We start from the raw sequence: 20,144 nt of genomic DNA, 5'->3' as shown, positions 1-20,144 counted from the left end.
GACATGGAGGATAACAAGCTCCTCTATAAGTTTCTTGTTGAGGACTGGGCTAGGGTGCTCCTAGCTGGGAAAGGAAAGGAAAATGATGAAAAATAAAAGTGGAGTTTTATGTCTCTAGTTGTTTTTGTTTTCGGTTGCTATTTGGTTTAGTGGTTTATAGCTGTTACTTAGACTTGGGTTGGCTTGTATGCCAACAATTTTATATTCTAAACTTTAATAGTATGTTAAGTATTATAGGTTTTGATACTAGAATTGATGTTACTCTAATAGATGTAAATGGTAGTGTGTTGTTTCTGGGATGGGTTGGTTTGTTTATGCCAACAGATTATACTTTGAACAATCATAGTATGGTTAGTATAACTGTTAATTTAGTTTGGTTAATTCTCTGCTAGTTGGTCATTTCTTGGTTGTCAGGATAGTTCTTTGCTATAGTGATGTCTCCTGTTTGTTTTTGTTGGTAGTGTGTTGGTTGCCAGCATTTTGTTTGTAATGGCCGACCCCCTTGTTTTGGTCACTTTATATTTCAAAAACAAAAACTACTTTCTAGGGCTTCGGATTTGGGCATCTGGAAAAGGTGGGCAGCTAAAAATTGTCCTAGTAGTTCATGTTTTTCCTGCCACTTGTCAATCATATGAAAATTTTGAGTTCTTATTAGTAATTTTTGTTTAGTAACCTCCATTGAATTTGATAAATAAAAAATATTGATAAAACCACCAACTTCCATAAGTTGTCAAGCTTAAACTTTCAAGCTTGAACTCCACTACAAAATTCATGGGACCTCCCACTTCAAAATAATCCTAAAAAATCTCATGAACAGCTTGCGATTTTTTAAGAAATCCTGTCCATAAGACCACACCCTTAATAAGCATAAGGGATAAAACCGACATTTCGAAATAAATTTTCATTGGAACAATACAGCATGTAAATTTGGTATGAGAGGGATGGTAGTCTGCAATGAAGAATCAATTTAATACAAGAAGCAAAATACATAGACTATGTTTCCCCTCCCATACTAGGAATAATTGATTTTATACAAGCGTCATATTACAAAGGTCAAATTTTCCTGCCCCTTTGCAATCTAATTAACCAAAAATTCTCAACCAGATTTTAAACAAAAGGACTAATAATTCATGCTATTGTTCCCCATCAAATTTCTGTTTAGCCTCTTCTTCCGGTATTTCCAGGCAACTTGTATGCATGTTGCTGCCCATGTCTTCCAATAAGGTGACTCGTATCTGCATCAAAGTTAATTATGAGACATATATATCAGCCCAAAAATAACTTATTTAAAAAATAAAAAATGAAGATCCAAAAGCATATGAAAGTTTAAACAGTACCTTATAGCCCCTTGAACTTTTGGGTTGCGTAGTAAGCGACTGAAAAGTCTAGTCACCTCTTCCAAATCAGCTGCTTGAAGAGAAAATGCTTCTACGTTGCCTACACAGCGGACTGTTCTGCTAGAAATTGCTCTTTGGCCAGTTCTTCTGAACTTCTTGTTATCTGCGGCAAAGAAAACTAGTTAATCCCAGTCAAAGTTTAACCATAGTTTAACAAAATTTGCTTTCTGCGGAAGTATTATCTCAGAGAAAATGGAAGACTCATACGTGCTTAGCAGGTACTAAACAGTAAAGGTTTTGAAACAGATGAATTAATTACTATCTGGTTTAAGCTCCTTCAGTAGTTTATAATTATTTGGCAATACTCTCACCAATTTTCTTTAAAAGACACACATGCACCGAAGCCCAACTTCTAATAGTACTAACAAAAATAAAGTTCAGGTTTTACTGGACCCAATTAAAAACCATTAGAATTCTGTATCTTATATGGTACGTTTTGAAGTTTTGCTCGGCTTCTGACAGCTCCCCTTCTTTTATTTCATGTAAATCTGAGTGGACGGAAAACTTACTAGGATAAGGTAATGACAATAATAGGCATAAATTGTAGACTTGGCTGGAAGGGTATCAAAGGAATTATTACAATTTATAGTAATGTGTTGAATTAATGAAGAACTTATTACGTGGAAAGATATTTTATAATAATGGCAGAAAAATATTCTGTTAGATTAGTTATTGAAAAAAAAATTTAAAATTATTTATAGATTAAGTAATTAATCTTAGAACTAGCATAGCAGATCAGCATGAAAATCTTACAAACAAAAAGTCCAGTGACACCCCCACCTACCTAATTTCTTTTCATTCCATGTCTTGGTCTTGTACTGTGTATTTGATCAAGAAATCAACAAATTTTGTTATCTTTTCTTCCTTAATTGGCTACTCAAGGTGCTCAAGTTTAGCATTTCGATGTAACTAATCTAAATGTCCTTGTAAGGTGAACACTTTATAATGTACACCATTCTGTCTCCACCATTCCATGAGTGCACTAATATCTTCTATCTGCCCACTTTTCTCTACATATCGTCAGTCTTCCACTTTCTCATCTAATTTGATGTGAATTAGTTCTCAACTAAGCCATTAATATTTTTGGTTTCCATTTTATTTCTAGTTTTTCTTGTGTATGGTCATGTGAGATTGAAATGCTTGACATAACATGCTCTTTTCCTCCCCAGGTTTTCTTGCCTCTGTGATTTCTTTGAATTTTCTTTGCATATGCTATATTATTTCCTGTTTCTAATTTGGGCACTCTTTTATATTAATATACCCTACTTGTTCACTTATTTGTTTTGTTTCATCCATGTGCTTTTCCTTTTGTCTAATATCTCTTTTGCTACCATCTTGGGCCACTGATATAGCTCTATGTTATCTATTCTTCTTAAATAACTTAGCAACCAAATTATAGTCAACACCTCAACTAGGAAGACCCTGTCCTCAACCAATACGATTTCATATGACCTCACATACTTTTAACTTGAGGCTATGCTTGTGTAAATTTCTTTATGAATTTCTCTATTTGTCTCCACTTTCTTCTTGATGTGTTGCTACTCAAAACTTCACACCCATATTGTTAGGTGGATATTTTGCAACCGACAATTTTGTGAAAATCCAGTCACAAAATAGGTAGACCAACAACGCGTGAGACAAAGTCTCTCCTACATTAAAGGGAAGGCTCCCTCTTCTCACCGTTCCAAGTCCCCTTCTCACCGTTCCTTGGATCAACTCAAGGTAAGCAAGAAGTTGAGAGATTTTGTAAGGGGTGTTACCAATTTCTTTCCTCTTAGCTTTCAGAAAGGAACCCACTTACTCGTGGAGCGAGTAATGGGCAAAATGAAACCTCAAACTACACTTCTATTTAACATTGTAAACGGTGATACCAATAAACCAACACCAACTCAAAGGCTAATTGAAAGCATATCTATTTGGCTCTAAGTCATGTTTGTTTAATTTATAAGAAAAATCACTATCGTTGGGGCCCAAAGACTTCCAGAAGTAGATGATTTACATTCTATTCTATAAGAGAAACCTCTACCATTACGGTGCAAAGACTTTTAGAAGTAGGGGAATTCTAACTATCTTTCGTGAATTTGAGACAGCAATACAATCTACAGTCAAAGCTTCTAGTCTGTGTATCACCACAGTCACTTCCAGTCAAAGCTTCAGATCTGATTGCTTGGTTGCGACCTTGTCTCGTTAGTATGCCTAGAGTCACTAGGGGGGTGGAGTCTAGAGAGGCTGCCAGGGTAACCTTAGAGTTGGCTTATGCGATAACACTTGCCACTTACATAGTAGGTTTCCTACGTGTCTTTGTTGCCTCTAGGATTAGATGTTACTTGTGTCTTGGTACCTTTGAGATAGATTGCTATTAGGATTTCCTTGACCTAGATGATGTTATGACTGTTGGTTTGTTATCCATATGGGACTTGAGATTATCTCCTCAGCATAGTGGGAGTGGGCCATTTAGGTTCCACGAGGTCAAGTGGTAGTGTTTCTTATACCATTGAGATCCGACAGCTGGATGTACTTGTGCAGTTGTTCTATTCTTCTGATCTTGTGATTATGTTCTTTGGTCATATTCTGATGTACTGTACTTGATTATTGGAAATCTTATGAGATGTATTTATTCATGATGTATATTCCTTTAGCATTTCATACCCTGTGACTTGTATAGAGAATGATTATGCATTTGGGTTATGCCATGTGACATCTTATGTAATTGTATATTATTTCATATGATTCGTACTTATGGTTATTGTATGCTGTGGATTTTGTTATGTATCAGATTTAATCTTAATAAAATCTTGTATGTGATTCAACGTCATGGAACCCTTAAGAGATGTAATGTGTTTATGTATTGTTTGTATGTATATGAGTTATTGCTTCCGCTATGTTATTTCTTGTTGTTTTAATCTTTTAAAATCAAAATGTTTGGCAAACTTAGTGACTTAATAGGTTAATTTCTTTTGGGTCCCTTGCCAAGGCGTTACATCTGGTATCAAAGCTTGAGTTTCTACATTGGGAGCTTTGGGGATATAACTTAAACAAAACTTAAACAACTATATGTACCTATTACAACTTGAACATTTTGAACTTCAAACTCGAATACTTAAACCTAGAAATAGGCAAAACTGGAGTTAATCTTGATTTGTTTTCAAAACATGTTTCTTATGATTATGCTTTACAATAGTACACCCTTGTTGATTTTGTTGGCATTTTGTTGTTCTTTCTTGGATGTTGTAGGATGGTGTCCGAGACTAGATTGATTGTGAGAGGCCATAGCTTAGGCTGTAGCAGAGGCCGTGGGCGAGGTAGAGATATCAGCTTGCATAGGATTGGTCACGAGAGTCCTCTTCAAGAGGAGAACAAGGAAGAACACAATGGGGAACATCAGGCTGATTCAGAAGAGGTTAATTTGAGATAGATGATGAGGATTATCCTAGAGCGCCTACCCCCTCTAAAGGGTGCTGATCAGGAGGAATCACATCATGCGGGGAAAGAGGAGAGGTGGAGATCCAGGATTCCTTGGGGAGATCCCCATGGTGATAGATAGAGGTCGGATAAGGTCGCTCAGACGAGGGACCTACATCGGTCCAAGATCAATCCTTTCATCGGAGTAGGTACTGGATATGTTGCAGAGCATAAATAGAGGTCAGCTAAGGCCGCTCAGATGAGTGACCTACAGCGGTCCAAGATCAAACCTTTCACCGGAGAAGGTACTGAATATGTTGTAGAGTACTGGTTGATTACCTTGGATAGATGTTTCACAATGCAAGACTTTGACTCCAATGTCAAAGCAAGCTATGCCATCACACATTTGGAAGTCTTTGCGGCTACATGGTGGAACATTGAAGAAAAGAAGCTAGCTGTGGATATGAACATTGTTACTTGGGAGTTGTTTCTTGAAAACTTTTGTGATCACTTCTTACCAAAATAGTGGCAGCAGTAGAGAGCTGATGAGTTTCATAATCTAAGGCAGTATACCATGACTGTGGAGTATGAGCAAAAATTCTATGAGCTCATGATTTATGTAGGGATCAATGACAATTCACCATTAATGGTACAACACTTCATTCGGGGTTTGAATAACCATTTCATTGGGGTTGTAAAGGTATTCCATCCTAAAACTCTGAAGGATGCAGTACATTAGGCTATTCTTGTTGAGCAGAACATCACTTTGGGACATGGTGGTTTTGTGGGGGCACCAGTAGCATTAGGGTCCAAGGGCACAAAAAACCATGGCTCAAGCAGTAATAGGAAGCCTCCTTACTCCAAAGGCAACCAGGGTCAACAACAGCAACAACAACAACAACAGCAGCATAAGGGATCTTATCCTCCAGCACAAAGTGGTGGCAGTGGTTTCAATTCTCGTAACTTCTGAAACTCGCAGCACAATAGGCAAAATCAGAATAATTAGCCTGCGCAAAGTAACCACTCCTTTGCTAGTAGATACAGTCATCAACAATCTAGTGCACCTCTAGCAAGGAGAGGTTCTGGCAGAGGTATAGGGTGTTTCTCTCATGGACAGTTTGGGCATATTGTAGCCAATTGCTCGCAATGTACATCTCACTATTCGGGACCGAGGCCAACAACATTTGAGCCTACAATTGGTGACATTGGGAGATCACATAGAGTTTTTGCAATGGTAGATCACTGCCAGGCAGAGCACCAGGGTACCGTAGTTGAGACTACAAGAGCGATTGGAGGTACACCCCTTCCCATCTTATTCGATTCAGGTGCTACTGATTCCTTCATATCACCTTCTATAGTTCTAAAGTGTAAGCTTGAGGTGGTTAAGCAAGACATAGGTTGGTAGGTGGAACTAGCTTCAAGAGCTAAGATTCCCATAGATTCTCTAGTGCAGCAGTGCGACTTGAACGTAGGAGTTTTCATTACTTCAGTAGACCTTCGAGTTATTCCCCTTGGTTCTCATGACGTAGTGTTGGGCATGGATTGGCTCGGCTCTCATAGAGCTAGCATTGACTATAACAAGAAGAATATTCAGTGTAAGGATGACTAGGGTAAGGACTCTGAGATTGTAGACATCCAGAGACCCATATCTTTTTGGATGATCTCTGCTATGCAGCTGAAGTGGAGCATTCATAAGGGTTGTCAGGTATTCGCCATTACTGTAAGTGAACTTGAGGAGGAAGACCCTAAAGGGAAGACCCTAGATCACCCTATCCTACAGGATTATGTTGATGTTTTTCCTAGTGAGATTCCAAGTATAACACCTAAGAGGGACATTGATTTCTGCATTGACCTCATCCCGGGAGCAGAGCCCATATCTAGAGCTCCTTATCGAATGACCACTTAGGAGTTGAGTGAATTGTTCTTGCAACTAGAAGAACTTTTTTTTAAAGGTTGTATTAGACTGAGTGTTTCTCCATGGGGAGTAACACTGCTCTTTGTGAAGAGGGATGGATCGTTACGCTTGTGCACTGACTATAGATAGTTGAACACGGTAACGATTAAGAATAGGTATCCTTTACCAAGGATCAATAATTTGTTTGACTAGATCAAGGGAGCCAAAGTGTTCTCTAAGATAGGTCTAAAGTTAGGATACCATTAGCTATGCATTCAAGATACTAATATACATAAGAAACCTTCCGCACTCGTTATGGACACTATGAGTTTATAGTGGTTCCATTTGGTTTAACAAATGCTCCATCAGTATTCATGTGCTTGATGAATGGAGTATTCTGTTCTTACTTAGAGCGTTTTGTACTTGTGTTCTTGGATGACATATTGATATATTCTAGATCTCAGGAAGAACATGAGGAACACCTAAGGTTAGTCCTTTAATGCCTTAGAGACAATCAACTTTATACCAATTCGATGAAGTGTGACTTCTTTCTGAAATAACCCCAATAGGTTATTACTCCTTCCAGCACCAAAAAATCTTTATACTTAGTGGTTTGACATTTCCTCAAACAATTTGCACCACTGATACGACCCTAACTATCAAGGACACTTAAAGAACCAATGCTTAAATTAAGATAATTCATAAATCAACCCGTCTTGTAATCTAAACAGCCTTATGAATAGATAGTGTGCTATTAAGTTTATCAGACTGGGCATACAATTGTTAAATTAAGAAATTGATAACCTCAACTCACCAAATGGTCAAATACAGATCTGTGGCAAAACTGATAACAGGGATTAAATTCCTCTGGCTTTAAAAGAGAAAACAACATCAAGAACCTGGGATGCCGCCGCTGATGGATTCGGTCTGTCCTTTACCTCCCTAAGAGCATTTTCTAAAGTTCCTAGCTCATCATTCACTGCAATTCTCAATGCTTGAAAGTCACGAATAGCTGTCTTCATTCATTCTTGCCTTCCTGAAAATTTGAAAGCAATGCTATGCACAAGTTCCGCTAACTCTGAGGTAGAATGGATGCCACCAGCTAGACGAGCTTCTGCAATCTTTCTTTGTATTATACGCTACCGACTTTCTTCTCTCTAGTCACGTAAGATGCACCCCAACTCTGCTCCGGCCATGTACTTACTCTATCTTCTGTTCTGTGAAGTGCCTCTGCAGAACTCGTAGTCACCTTATCTCTGTCTCCTCTTACCCACGTTGATGGCAGATTATGCAATATGATTCCTTGAAGTCAAATTGCCTTGGACGCTAGACAGTAATGGCACACGGTATTAACCAATATGGAGATCGCAGGCACAAGGTGAAGGACGTCTAGCTTGCACAATCACTTGAGGCTGAGAGGGCAGATCCCACACAACTCGCAATGAAGATCCAATATATAATGCCGTCCAGTCCAAGGAGAATGAAATTGGCCCAGGACTCACCAAACTTGTACACCAATCAGAAAATGCTGTCCTCTGATATAATTCGGCAGTCCACGATGAATGTGGATTCAATTGTTGGCTTGCCCGTCTGCCAGTCTATGCGATTTTATATATATAAAACGGCACCTAACTTAATTAAATCGTTCCCGCCTTCGGCTTGACTTTGAGGCACCACAACCTTGTTGAAATCTGCTGGAGGATGCTCGGCTATTGAGTTCGCTGGAAGGTCTTGGGAAATCGCAAGAGATGAAAGATCATATATGCCTCCGCCTGCTGTAGTATTGGCTCCAAAATCGGTAGCCAAGCTTTGCATATATTTCCGACCCTTGCTGTTTCAGCTAGCTCCTACGATCTTGCTCCAGGGATGATGCGTCCCAATTATTAATGCTGATTGAATTATATACACTTCTAGCCGTCGCTAATAAGGATGGATTCTCTTCCTCAATTTTGGCTGACAAAGAACAAAGGGGATTCTATACTGCAGCTATCTCTATGTAATTATTTGGCCTTAGACCCAAATTAATGCCCTGATGAAATGACTGAATGTCACCTCCAATCTGCAATAATTCAGATGATATTTCACACCCTCAAAATTGCGTACCTATTGAGAGTTTTCGTTCTCAATGGCCAGTTGTGACAATTGCAGAAACCCTAGGTTCCACAATGCACATGTGATTGAATCACAATCTGATAACAAGAGAGAAATAAACAACTGCTTCCCTAGAATGGAGCCCCGGGGTGCCTATTTATTCTTTTCTCTCCATTTTCTCCAGAAACTTCTAGAACATTTTTGATTTTATCTATTAAGTGACTTTTATAAAATATTTTATAATCCAAGTCACTTTATTAAATTAATTAAATATAAAGTTACCTTTTAATATTTATTTATTTGATAACTTTATAAATAATTAACTTAATATCACTTATACATTTAATTAAAATAATTAATTAGTCGTCCTCATAAAATATTCATTATTTTGGACAACCAAATTAATTAAATTAATTAAATCGAACTGCCTCCAAAAATGGGGACATGACACTTTCAGTCTGAGGTACAGTACTTAGGACATGTCATTTCAAGAGATGGTATCTCAGTGGACCCTGTGAAGATCTAGGCGATGGTAGATTGACATGTACCCACTATTGTGTCTGAGATTCGTAACTTTATGGGTTTGGCTGGATATTATAGCAGATTTCTTCAAAACTTCTCCAGAGTTGCATACCCCATCAATTCCCTCCAGAGAAAGGGGAAGAAGTTCATTTGGATAGAGAAATGCGAGGAAGCATTCCAAAAGCTCAAGGAGCTTTTGACTAGCGCACCGATTCTATCAGGACCTAATCCAACAGGTGATTTTATGGTGTATACTGATGCTTCCCTAGAAGGGATTGGAGCAGTCTTAATGCAGGATGAACGTGTGATTGCCTATGAGTCTTGCAAGCTCAAGGATCATGAGTTGAACTATCTGACATGATCTTGAGCTAGCTGCAGTTGTTCATACTCTAGTGAGATGGAGACACCTCTTGTTGGGGCATCATTTTGAGCTTCATTGCAATCATCGCAGTTTACAGTATATATTCACACAGCCTAATATGAATGCTAGGTAGAGGCATTGGATGGAGTTTTTATGCGAGTATGACTTCGAGGTGAGGTATATTCAAGGAAAGGAGAATGCGGTAGGCAACACTTGGAGTCGCAGGAGACATGAGACATTTTCTTTGACTCTTAGTGTGGATTTGACGAGCCGTATACTTAGGCACTTCCTATAGATACTTGGTATTAGGATGTGAGCATAGAGATAATTTTAGGCAGATCTTTAGAGGGCAGATTTTTAGGTTATGTCCTAGAGTCAGATGGTCTTTTGTGTTATACAAGGATTTATGTACCATTGTTGAATGAGCTTCATACATTGATCCTATCTAAGGCCCATCATGCACCTTACTCGGCACATCCAGGTGTCAAGAAGATGCATGCAGATTTACGACAATTATACTTTTGGATAGGGATGAAGTGTGATATCGTTGATTTTGTGGTTAGGTGTCTTAAGTGCCAGAGGGTTAACCCAGAAGACCAGCACCTTGTGGGACTTTTACAGCCTAATCTCATTCCTTCATGGAAGTGGGATATTATTTCTATGGATTTCATTGTGGGATTACCTATGACTACTTGTCCACATTATGTTATCATGTTCACCATTGACCGGTTGACTAAGGTGGCACATTTTTCACTGATGAGGTCATCCTACATAGTAGCTTTAGTAGCCAATGTCTTTGTTCGTGATATTGTGAGATTGCATGTTATTCCCCGAAAGATCATTTCAGATAGGGATCCTGTATTCACATTCGCATTTTGGACATCCTTGTAGCATGATCTTGGAGCATAGTTGAATTCAGCTTAGCATACCATCCAAAGACAAATGGTTAGATCGAGAGAGTGAATCAGGTTCTGGAGGATATTTTGAGGATGTATGTTATGGACCGACAAACTCTTTGGGAGGATTATCTATACCTAGTAGAGTTTTCTTATAATAATGGTTATCACAGTTCTATTAGGATGACACCTCTTTAGGCATTGTATGGTCATCCTTGTCATACACCGTTGAGTTGGGAGAGTTTAGAAGATCGCATCGTGTTAGGTCCTGAGATGCTTCGAGATATGGAGCAATTGGCAGTGCACATCCATGAGCATGTGTCTACAACATAGGATAGACAGAAGAAGTATGTCGATGCTCACAGGACGGATTAGCAGTTTTCAGTGGGTGAGAAGTTTTCTTCAAAGTGCGTCCGCGGAAGAGTCTAATCCGTTATGGAAAGGGTTCAAAGCTAGCACGTTGTTTTGTGGGTCGTTTGAGATTCTTGAGAGGATAGGTCTAGTTGCCTATTGTCTTGCATTCCCACCTAGCTTAGCTCATGTTCATGATGTTTTCCATGTTTCTGTTCTTAGACAATATATTCCGGATGTGATACATGCTCTTGATTGGAATGCGTTACAGGTGGAAGATGGGAAGCTGGCTTTGAAGCCGATGCACATTCTTCAACAACGGGATTTGACCCTCAGGGGTCGAACCATAGAGCAGGGAAGGGTCCAATGGGACCCTACTGATGAGTCATCAGCTACTTGGGAGGATTCATTTGGATTAGGGGATTTATATCTCTACTTGTTTATAGGCTTCCAGGAGTAAGCCTAAGTCTAGGGGGGTGGATGTAGTGCCTACCCCTAGTTTACTTTTCAAGTTATATTGCCGAATTCGTTCAGGCCAGCTTTATGGTTTAGTTTTATGATTTAGTAGTACTTGGTTACCTAATTTGATTGAAAATTATTTCACACTTAGTTTATATATTTGATGAGCTAATTCATACTTGGTTATTTCATGTGTTTCAATAATGATGCCTCGCATGTTCATATAGTGATTTCAATTGTTTCATGATAATAGTTAGATGGATGATTTATATACGGTTTTCTATGGTTACTTACCCTATACTCACATGCGTATGCTGTACATATATGTTTTACTTTATGTTTGACATTTCTGAAGTGGTCGAGTCATAGTCACTTGCTAGTCGGGATCTACACAATGTACAACTCCCTGCCATTGCCTATTTAGTTTAGATATATATACATATGTACATGTTTGGCTTTTATGTAGATTGTAGGTACGAGGCATCGACTTCCTTGAATTGTCAAAATGAGCATGCCCTATCGCAGTAACTCAATGGTAAAGAGGGGGAGATAGTTCTTGAGTCCAAATCCTAAACCTAAGCCAATGTTCCTAGAATATAGGACAAGTATTGGAGTTATTCACCCTTCCGAATTCGTCCAAGTGATGTGAATTCAAGGTTTTTGCCCTTAAGTTTGAATCCGTACTTTGTTTTATAGATAGGTTTTCTTATTCAGATTTGTGGGTTTGTTGTGATTTTCAGTTATAATTAAATCAAATAAAGAGAATATTAAATGATTTAATTTTAAAAAATATATATAAAGAAAAATCAATAATTTCAATTAATCAAATAGTAGAATTAAATTTAAAAGATTTAATTAAAGTTCCAAATTTGGCGTAATTATATTTATTTAATTTAATAATAATTAATTTAGGAGTTTCATTTTAATAATGAACTCTAAACATTAATATTATTTAAATTAATAAATATACTTTTAAATACGTCTTATTATTCAATTAAAGCAAGAGAGAATAAATTAAATAAATTTTATTTTAATTAAAACACAAAAAGTTTGCACATGAAATTAAAATAAATTAAAATAATAAAGAAAAAGATTTGCGTGTACGTAAAATTGAAACCCCAAAGGAGGAAGCTCTTTATTAAGAAATTAGAGCTCATTTCTCCACACACAGGTTTGGAGGAGCAAATTTCCGGAAAGGGTTTCAAGAGATGGGGATTCTTGCAATCTCCGAGCGTTTGTCTGGTTAGCATCAGATTGAGGTAGGAACTTTGTTGAAATTATCACAGTAGATTGGTTCAAATTTTCCCTCTGTCTTCTTCGTGTTTGTTTGTGGATCTTGTTTTAGAGATCGATTTTGGCTGAAACCCCTATTTGAGAATTTATTGTTCTTCGTTATTGAAATATCTGTGAACCAAAATCTAATTGGAAACCCTCGTGTTGCAAATTTATGTTTGGATTATCAACATAGCTGAGGTTTGTTTTTGAAATTTGATCTGTATTAGATTGGTAATTTAATTTGAGAAAATCATTGTTGTTTTTATTATTTAAAAAAAAAATGCTGGAAAAATTTGTCGTACTGGCCTGCACCTGCAATTTTTTATAAATAAAAAATATACATTAAAATGGGGGCATTTTATATATTTATATATATATATATATATATAAATATTTATTAAAAAAATTTAAGAAATAAATATTTTTGGGGGGATGGGAACCACATCCCCAACCCCCGACGACCATTAGCAGTGACTGCCCCTAAGGATAGGTACACTACCGAGGCAGCATGTGGCTTTCAGAGGACAGTCCACCATTGCCAAGGCCACAGCCCCTTTGTTGGGGTTTATTAATTTTTATTTATTTATTATTATTATGTTTTACAATTAATTAGTATTATTAATATATTTAGTAATTATTATTTTATTAATAAATTAATAAATATTATTATTAACAATTTAATAAATATTATTTTATTAGTAATTTATTATTATTATAGTTTAATAATATTTAATTAAAATTTTGTTATATAATTTATTATAAATAAATGTATAAAATATTAATAATTGTAATTTCCATTTTTTTTATTAAGTGAAATTTTATTAAAATTCTAATTATTGTTTTAGAGGCATTTCATTTTATATGGAAATGGTTTTATGTACAGAAGAAATTTAATGGATTGTAGGTTATTCAAAATACTATGTACTCGAAAAACCTTAGCAAATGTGACTTTTTGAAAACGAAAACGTGAACCCATATTGTAAATCGGTCTTTATAATATTATATTGACAAACCAAATGAACTATGAAACTACACTTGTTTTAAATTACTTGATGAGATGTATGAATTATTTCATGTTGGGGTTTGGGTTAAACTTAGTACGTTGACCAGTTAGGATGTTTACTAGAGGCTTGGGAGATTTTGTTCTATGATGTGCGAATGTCATGATGAATGTGATTTGACGTTTGAGGTATTGATCAATGTTTATATTGTGATTTCCAATTGCTTGTATAGGACTGATGTGGTCATTGTGACTTGATGAGACTTTCTGTTATGAGCTTAGGGTAGGTTACCTTTATGTATGTTTGGGAAGTGACTTGCAATGGAGGTCAGAGCCCTAAAGAGATTGCCTGGGTAACCCATTGTAGTTTGTATTAATAAGTGATAATATTTTATTAAATGGGTTTATAATGAATTAACAAGAGTCAGTGGATTACCTCACCCATGCCTCAAGTGCTAGTACAGGCTAGGATGGTAGTAGAGAGGATGCTTGGTTACGACCTTGTCTAGTTAGTATGCCTTGCCTGTAAGAAAGGATATAGTGCCGTATAGAGTCACTAGGGGGGCGGAGTTCAGAGAGGCTGTCAGGGTAACCTTAGAGCTGGCTCATGCGATGACACTTGCCACTTACATAGTAGGTTTCCTACGTGTTTTGTTCCCTCTGGGATTGGATGTTACTTGTGTCTTGGTACCTTTGAGATAGATTGCTATCAGGATTTCCTTGACCTAGATGATGTTATGACTGTTGAATTGTTATTCGTATGGGACTTGAGATTATCTCCTTAGCATGGTGGCAGTGGGCAATTTAGGTTCCAAGAGGTCGGGTGGTAGTGTTTCTTATACCATTGAGATCCGACAACTGGATGTCATTGCTGGATATACTTGTGCAGTTGTTCTATTCTACTAATCTTGTGATTATGTTCTTTGGTCATATTTTGATGTACTGTACTTGGTTATTGTATATCTTATAAGATGTATTTATTCATGATGTATATTCTTTTAACATTTCATACCCTATGACTTGTACAGAGGATGATTATGCATTTGGGTTATGCCATGTGGTATCTTATGAAATTGTATATTACTTCATATGATTCGTAATTACAGTTATCTATGATGTGGATTTTGTTATGTATCAGATTTAATCTTAATAAAACTTTGTATGTGATTCAATGTCATGGAACCCTTAAGAGATGTAATTTGTTTATGTATTGTTTGTATGTATGTGAGTTATTGCTTCCGCTATGTTATCTCTTGTTGTTTTAATCTTTAAAAGAAAAAATGTTTGGCAAACTTAGTGACTTAATAGGTTAATTTCTTTTGGGTTCCCTGGTGGGGTGTTACAGTTGACACGATGGGTTCGCCAACATACAAGTTAGCTTCTTGCTTGGTTGAATTATTATCCCCAATTGTGGGAAATTTTGATTCCCACATCAAAGATTCCGTCTATTTTGTCAAATTTATTGAGGACAAAAGGCCTCATTATTTGAGTTGTGTTTGAGATCCACAATCTTTTCCTTCCAAGGTCTCATTTATGAAAAGGTTTTATAGTCCCGTAGTTCAACTATTCAATTGCTTCATATGGAGATTTCCTCTTCCCCGAGGCCAAATTTGTGGATTCACCTCGATGTGACTTCTCATGCTAGAGACATGCGTTGATAGGAGGAATGCATTAAGAGACAAAAAGTTTTGTGCTTTGTATTATAAGCATTTTTGGTCTTGGGTCCTCCTCTTCTAGCACTAACCCACCTTGTCTCCTCTCTAGTTGCTTGTTCCTTTTCCTGATCACAACCTATGTTGCATCCCTTCCCCTATACTTCCTCTCACCATTAGTTTCCCCTCTTTCCCCCCCAACTCTCTCCTCTGCTGGCCAAACTAGGTCCTCTGACATACATAGTCACCTTTGGTCTCTTGTGAGATCTATCCTCAAGGCTTATCATTATATCCTAGCTAGAAGCTCAAACCATTCTTGTTCCTTGCCTTCTTCCTAGTCTGTTAGTTAGAGTCTTGTCTCTCTTGCTTCTCTCAACTTCCTTCCTCTCCATCACATGAGCTTCCTTCTACTAGCTAGAGGATCTCTTGTAACAACACTGAAGACAACAATGGAAACCTGGCATATGCAACTCAACTTATTGACTCCAATATGTGCTCTCTTTTTGCACTCCACAAAGCAATCTTAAGGGCTACTACTCCTCTCCAACAGGTATATCCTCTTCTGATTGTGGCATTAATTTTTCTGTTTTGGATTGTGATGTGGCCTTTGTTGCATATCTCCATGAATGAAAACATCCTCAATCCAACTGAGAACCTCACTCCAACTGAAGCCACATATATCTCTAATGTCAAATCATGGTAGGAGCTCAACATTTCGTCAACTGCTTTCAAGGAAAGGGTGATACAAATCCCTTAAACTCCTCCAACCATCTCTCTGAAACATAATTTATTCATGGGAATTATCCACCTAGATCCCAAAAATAAAATAGCCATCTACCTTTCTCGCTATCTATAATATCTCAATGCTCCAAATTGATTATCGATGGAATGTTCAATTGCCCCAACACTGCCTCTCTAACCTGTATTTTAAAGTAGTGATCATATTGGAGAGGCCAACAGGTAATCCAACTATATTTGGACCCTTCCAAAGTAGGAAGCATCTCATACCAACTGTTCATCATGCTTTTATGCATCAAATGTACTATCAACTCATCAACAAGTGGTCGAGTTCAAAAGAATATGCATACCACACCTTGCAACTATAATAAAATTCATCAACAAGCTCAATGGAGGTACCGAATCAACTATGAAACCTCATATTTGATTACATGTATTTGGTGACCCAAAACGTGAAACATGAAATGTAGGTCTTGAACTTTTGAGTCACTAAATGCAAGTGGTTTACCGAACCCCGCCAAGGCATACTCATCATGCTCTCTCCTAGTGATAACTTCATTGAAAACCTCAATAATAGTGGAACTATTAGCATCGTTGGGTGTTGTATCATCAATCTTACATTCATTAATCACAATTTAGTATGGTTCATCATGTTCATCACATGAAGAGGCATGATCTCTACCAATTACTAACATTGGGATATTTTCTTTAACCCTTCCTAATGCATGTTTGATTGTTTGTAAGCTTGTCATTATAACTCCATCCTTAGACCAGTGTTGTATGAGATACTCAATGAATGTGACAATCCTATCAACTTGGCCCATGACTTGTGCAACTGCCTCCACTTCTGAGTACACATTTTCAAGAACTACATCAAGAGATGCAATTCGTTGAAATTTGATTTGCATTTCCATTTCCTATTTAAGTGTTAACCTCAAGGCTGCAAGTTGTATTATTATGTGGTTTCTTCTCTTACACAGCTGATTTACATTCAATATCACACTCACCTACAGCATATCTCATGGCTACAATCTAAATCTCTCTATATCAACTCTCGCACCTAAAGTTAATTAACTAATCATGTTACCACTTGGTCCTTCACACCTATCATATTTGACTATTGAGGTGAAGAAGAATGTGGCAAATACAATATTTGACCAAGCTCATCCATGCGATTTTCAGCTTTGAAGTGCCACTAAGGCAGCCTCTACAGTGTCCTTAGTATTCGACAGTTTGGAGGTAAGGGTGTCTACTTCCTTCTTCCTCAAAGCCTCTGAATAAATCTCTCAAAGATCAAGGAGATGATCTCAATTAGAAAGATGTCAGTAATAGATTTTAGTGTTTCATCCCTTTTTTGATCACTTGCAAATGTGAGTATTCCTCTTTGAATCTCATTTATCTCCTCCCTAGTTGTTCCTTCCTAAGAAGTTCTTCAATCATCCCATATATTGATAAGTAGGAGATAATTTCCACGGTAAGTCAAATTATGATATTGCTATCAGCATTTAACTGTGTAGTTTTTTAGTCAAACTCATTGACCCATGTATCATGAGTAGTTATTCAACATGAATCCATCTCTCATGAAAATAAATGGAACACTTAGCACTCATTGGATCTAGGTGATGCTGACAGAGGTGAAGCACCAGGACTTCTCGGGAGGTCACCCAAAAAGTGTTCCAGTGATAGCAATATCATCCCATATATGTCATTGATATGTGATAGAGCTGAAATAATTTTATCTTCAGTAACTTTTAATTAACCGTCCAAAATATGCAAATTAGAAGGTGTACGAGAGAAATCGGATACACATAAGAAACTGAGTATCCTTCATTACACATATCAATGTTATTAATGTCATCTTTCCCACCCAATTATGTATAGGAAGTGGGAACAATACTATGGTCAAAAGTAGATCCATCCCAAGGAACTGTATGATATGTAGAGAGCATTACACTTGGACCGATATAAGAATCAACACTCGCATAAGATGTGGAGTCATAATCTCTGGTTGATTGCAAGACATCTTCATATGGGCTGTTAGTATGCCTATCAAATGCACTAGTGTGAACGACCTCATAGGATCTCTCTACCTTTGTTGGTTGCCAAATCAACAGATTGGAAATCCTATGAGCTTGGCTAACTCAATGCTTGGCCTTTCCAACTGATTTATCAAGTGAACGGGAATGATAGATTATGATCCTCCTCCTCTACTCTTTAGGCTCTGCAGGATCAAAGCAAGTATACCTATACCTTAACACAATCTGTTGGTTAAAGCTTTTTATAGAGGATTATTTGATAATTGCTCTTTAATTTAGGGTGATCTCTCAAGATGGCAATGATCTATTGAGGGAGATTGAATTGTATACTTTATAATTTATAAGTTACTGAACTTGTATGAAGAGTGTTTGAATATTTAGGTTTTAATTGCTTGGTTTATAATATGGTTGATTGCTTTCTGATTGTAATTGTTTGGACAGAGACTTCAATAATGGATTATAAACTAGTGCGTTCTTTCGATTGGGCAGCAGAGATAATTCCTTCTTTAATCCTGTGTACAACTTTAGTGAGACAGAGAGCACCACTTGGATATTCCTGATATTCCTATAGTAAGCATGTTTTTAGCACCCATGTTTTAAACTTTGAAAATTGTACCCATGGAAAAAATCACTAAATGATCCTGGTGTTTTGGTTGGTTTTTATTGCTAATGATGATTTTGTAGACTATGACTTGTGAAAAAGACAGTGTTCTGAAGTTATGTTGAACTTGAACTTGAACCTCAAAGTTCAAAGGTTCAAGTTCAGAGTTTGAAATTGCGCTTGTAAAATCAAACAGTCAAAGTTCAAAACGTGGATTCATTGGTGCGGATGCTCAAGTTCAATGTTCATAGTTTGAAAGCTGAAAGATCAAAATCAAGGACTAGGAGGTACAGTTGGAAGCCCAATTCAATACAAAATTCGAAGTGTTGTCCCTCAAGCCCCAAGGCTCCGATCCACTGATTCAAAGTGCAGATCTAAGTTCAAACTTAGAGAGGTTCAACAGGGAAATTCAAAAGGTTCTATTCGAACTGTTTGGGTCTAATGACACAGTTCAGTGAAAGTTCAAAGGTTGAGTCCATCATTTTAAAAATCCATCTGACCAGCATTAGTGTGCAGATATAACCAGTTTCAAAGTCCCAAAACCAAAATGCTGTCAAGCAAACTTTAACATCTTTCTCAAAATAGTGGCTGTTAGCTTGAGGAAATGTGAAGCTGAGCGACGAACAACTTTAAGTAAGGTTTTATGAGGAATCGAGTATATAATGTCAAATGGAGGATTTATTGCATCCATGTGGTAGACCAATAGTGGAGAGAATGGAATTAACCTAGGATTTGGGGCATGCTCAACAAGTGTGGAAGGAACCGAATAATATGGTTTGTAGACCCAACAAGTAATGTATGAAGATCTTGTACATGCCTAATATGAAGTCACAAGTGTGAGATGTTTAGATGAGATGAATCTTCCCCATAATTACAACAAAATTTAAAAAAAAGGACGAGTCACAGTTTATCATGAAATATCGTGCTCGGCCTCATAATCATCACCTACAACTCTTCACATTTTGAAGACCATCCAATAGAATTCATAAACACTTGGCCAGTGATCAAGCATGTTACAAATCTGATGAGAAGTCACACTATTTCTTATTATTGACAAGTCAGACTGATAGCTTTAGAGATGATCTCGTGCACTCCTGCAAACCTATGATGAATTTGAATGAGAAAACAGAATCCACCACTCCAAATGAGTAATAAAATTGCGCAATCTAGGTTTCATTTTTTATGATGATTGTGGAAGCACAGACGGTGCATGTGAACTGTTTGGCAGGATGTGCAATTTAGAAGAACATTGCCTTGGCAAGTCTTAATACCAAGTCCGATATCAATCATAGAAAAGTTAAAGCATGAAGAGGAACACTTTACATTTATTATTATATTGATCCATGCCGGGAATTTTAAGAGGGTTGGGATTATAGTGTCCCTATCAGTCGGACATCACACAAAATGCATAATAAGATACAATCTTATGTATCTAATCCCACAACAGAAGGTGAAATGCTTGTGGTGAA

General features: G+C 37.1%; 1 protein-coding gene across 6 annotated transcripts in view; it reads right to left on the bottom strand.

The window, feature by feature from the left end:
* Window positions 1-683: 683 nt before the first annotated feature.
* The window catches only part of CNBT1 (cyclic nucleotide-binding transporter 1), a 275,486-nt gene continuing 256,025 nt past the window's right edge, over window positions 684-20,144 (bottom strand). For all 6 annotated transcript variants that reach the window (XM_089831706.1, XM_089831711.1, XM_089831708.1 and 3 more), the window contains 2 exons: window positions 1,338-1,500; window positions 684-1,235 (listed from right to left, as the gene is read on the bottom strand). In XM_089831706.1, the coding sequence (XP_089687832.1) occupies window positions 1,121-1,235; window positions 1,338-1,500 (278 nt within the window). In that variant the 3' untranslated portion in view covers window positions 684-1,120. The remainder of the gene's footprint in view (window positions 1,236-1,337; window positions 1,501-20,144) is intronic.

Source organism: Cupressus sempervirens, chromosome 5 (assembly GCF_028749045.1).
Source record: "Cupressus sempervirens isolate cs-2001-9-10 chromosome 5, ASM2874904v1, whole genome shotgun sequence".
Classification (NCBI taxonomy): Eukaryota; Viridiplantae; Streptophyta; class Pinopsida; order Cupressales; family Cupressaceae; genus Cupressus; species Cupressus sempervirens.
Note: the sequence above shows the minus strand (reverse complement) of the source record. Positions and strands in the feature narration are given on the sequence as shown.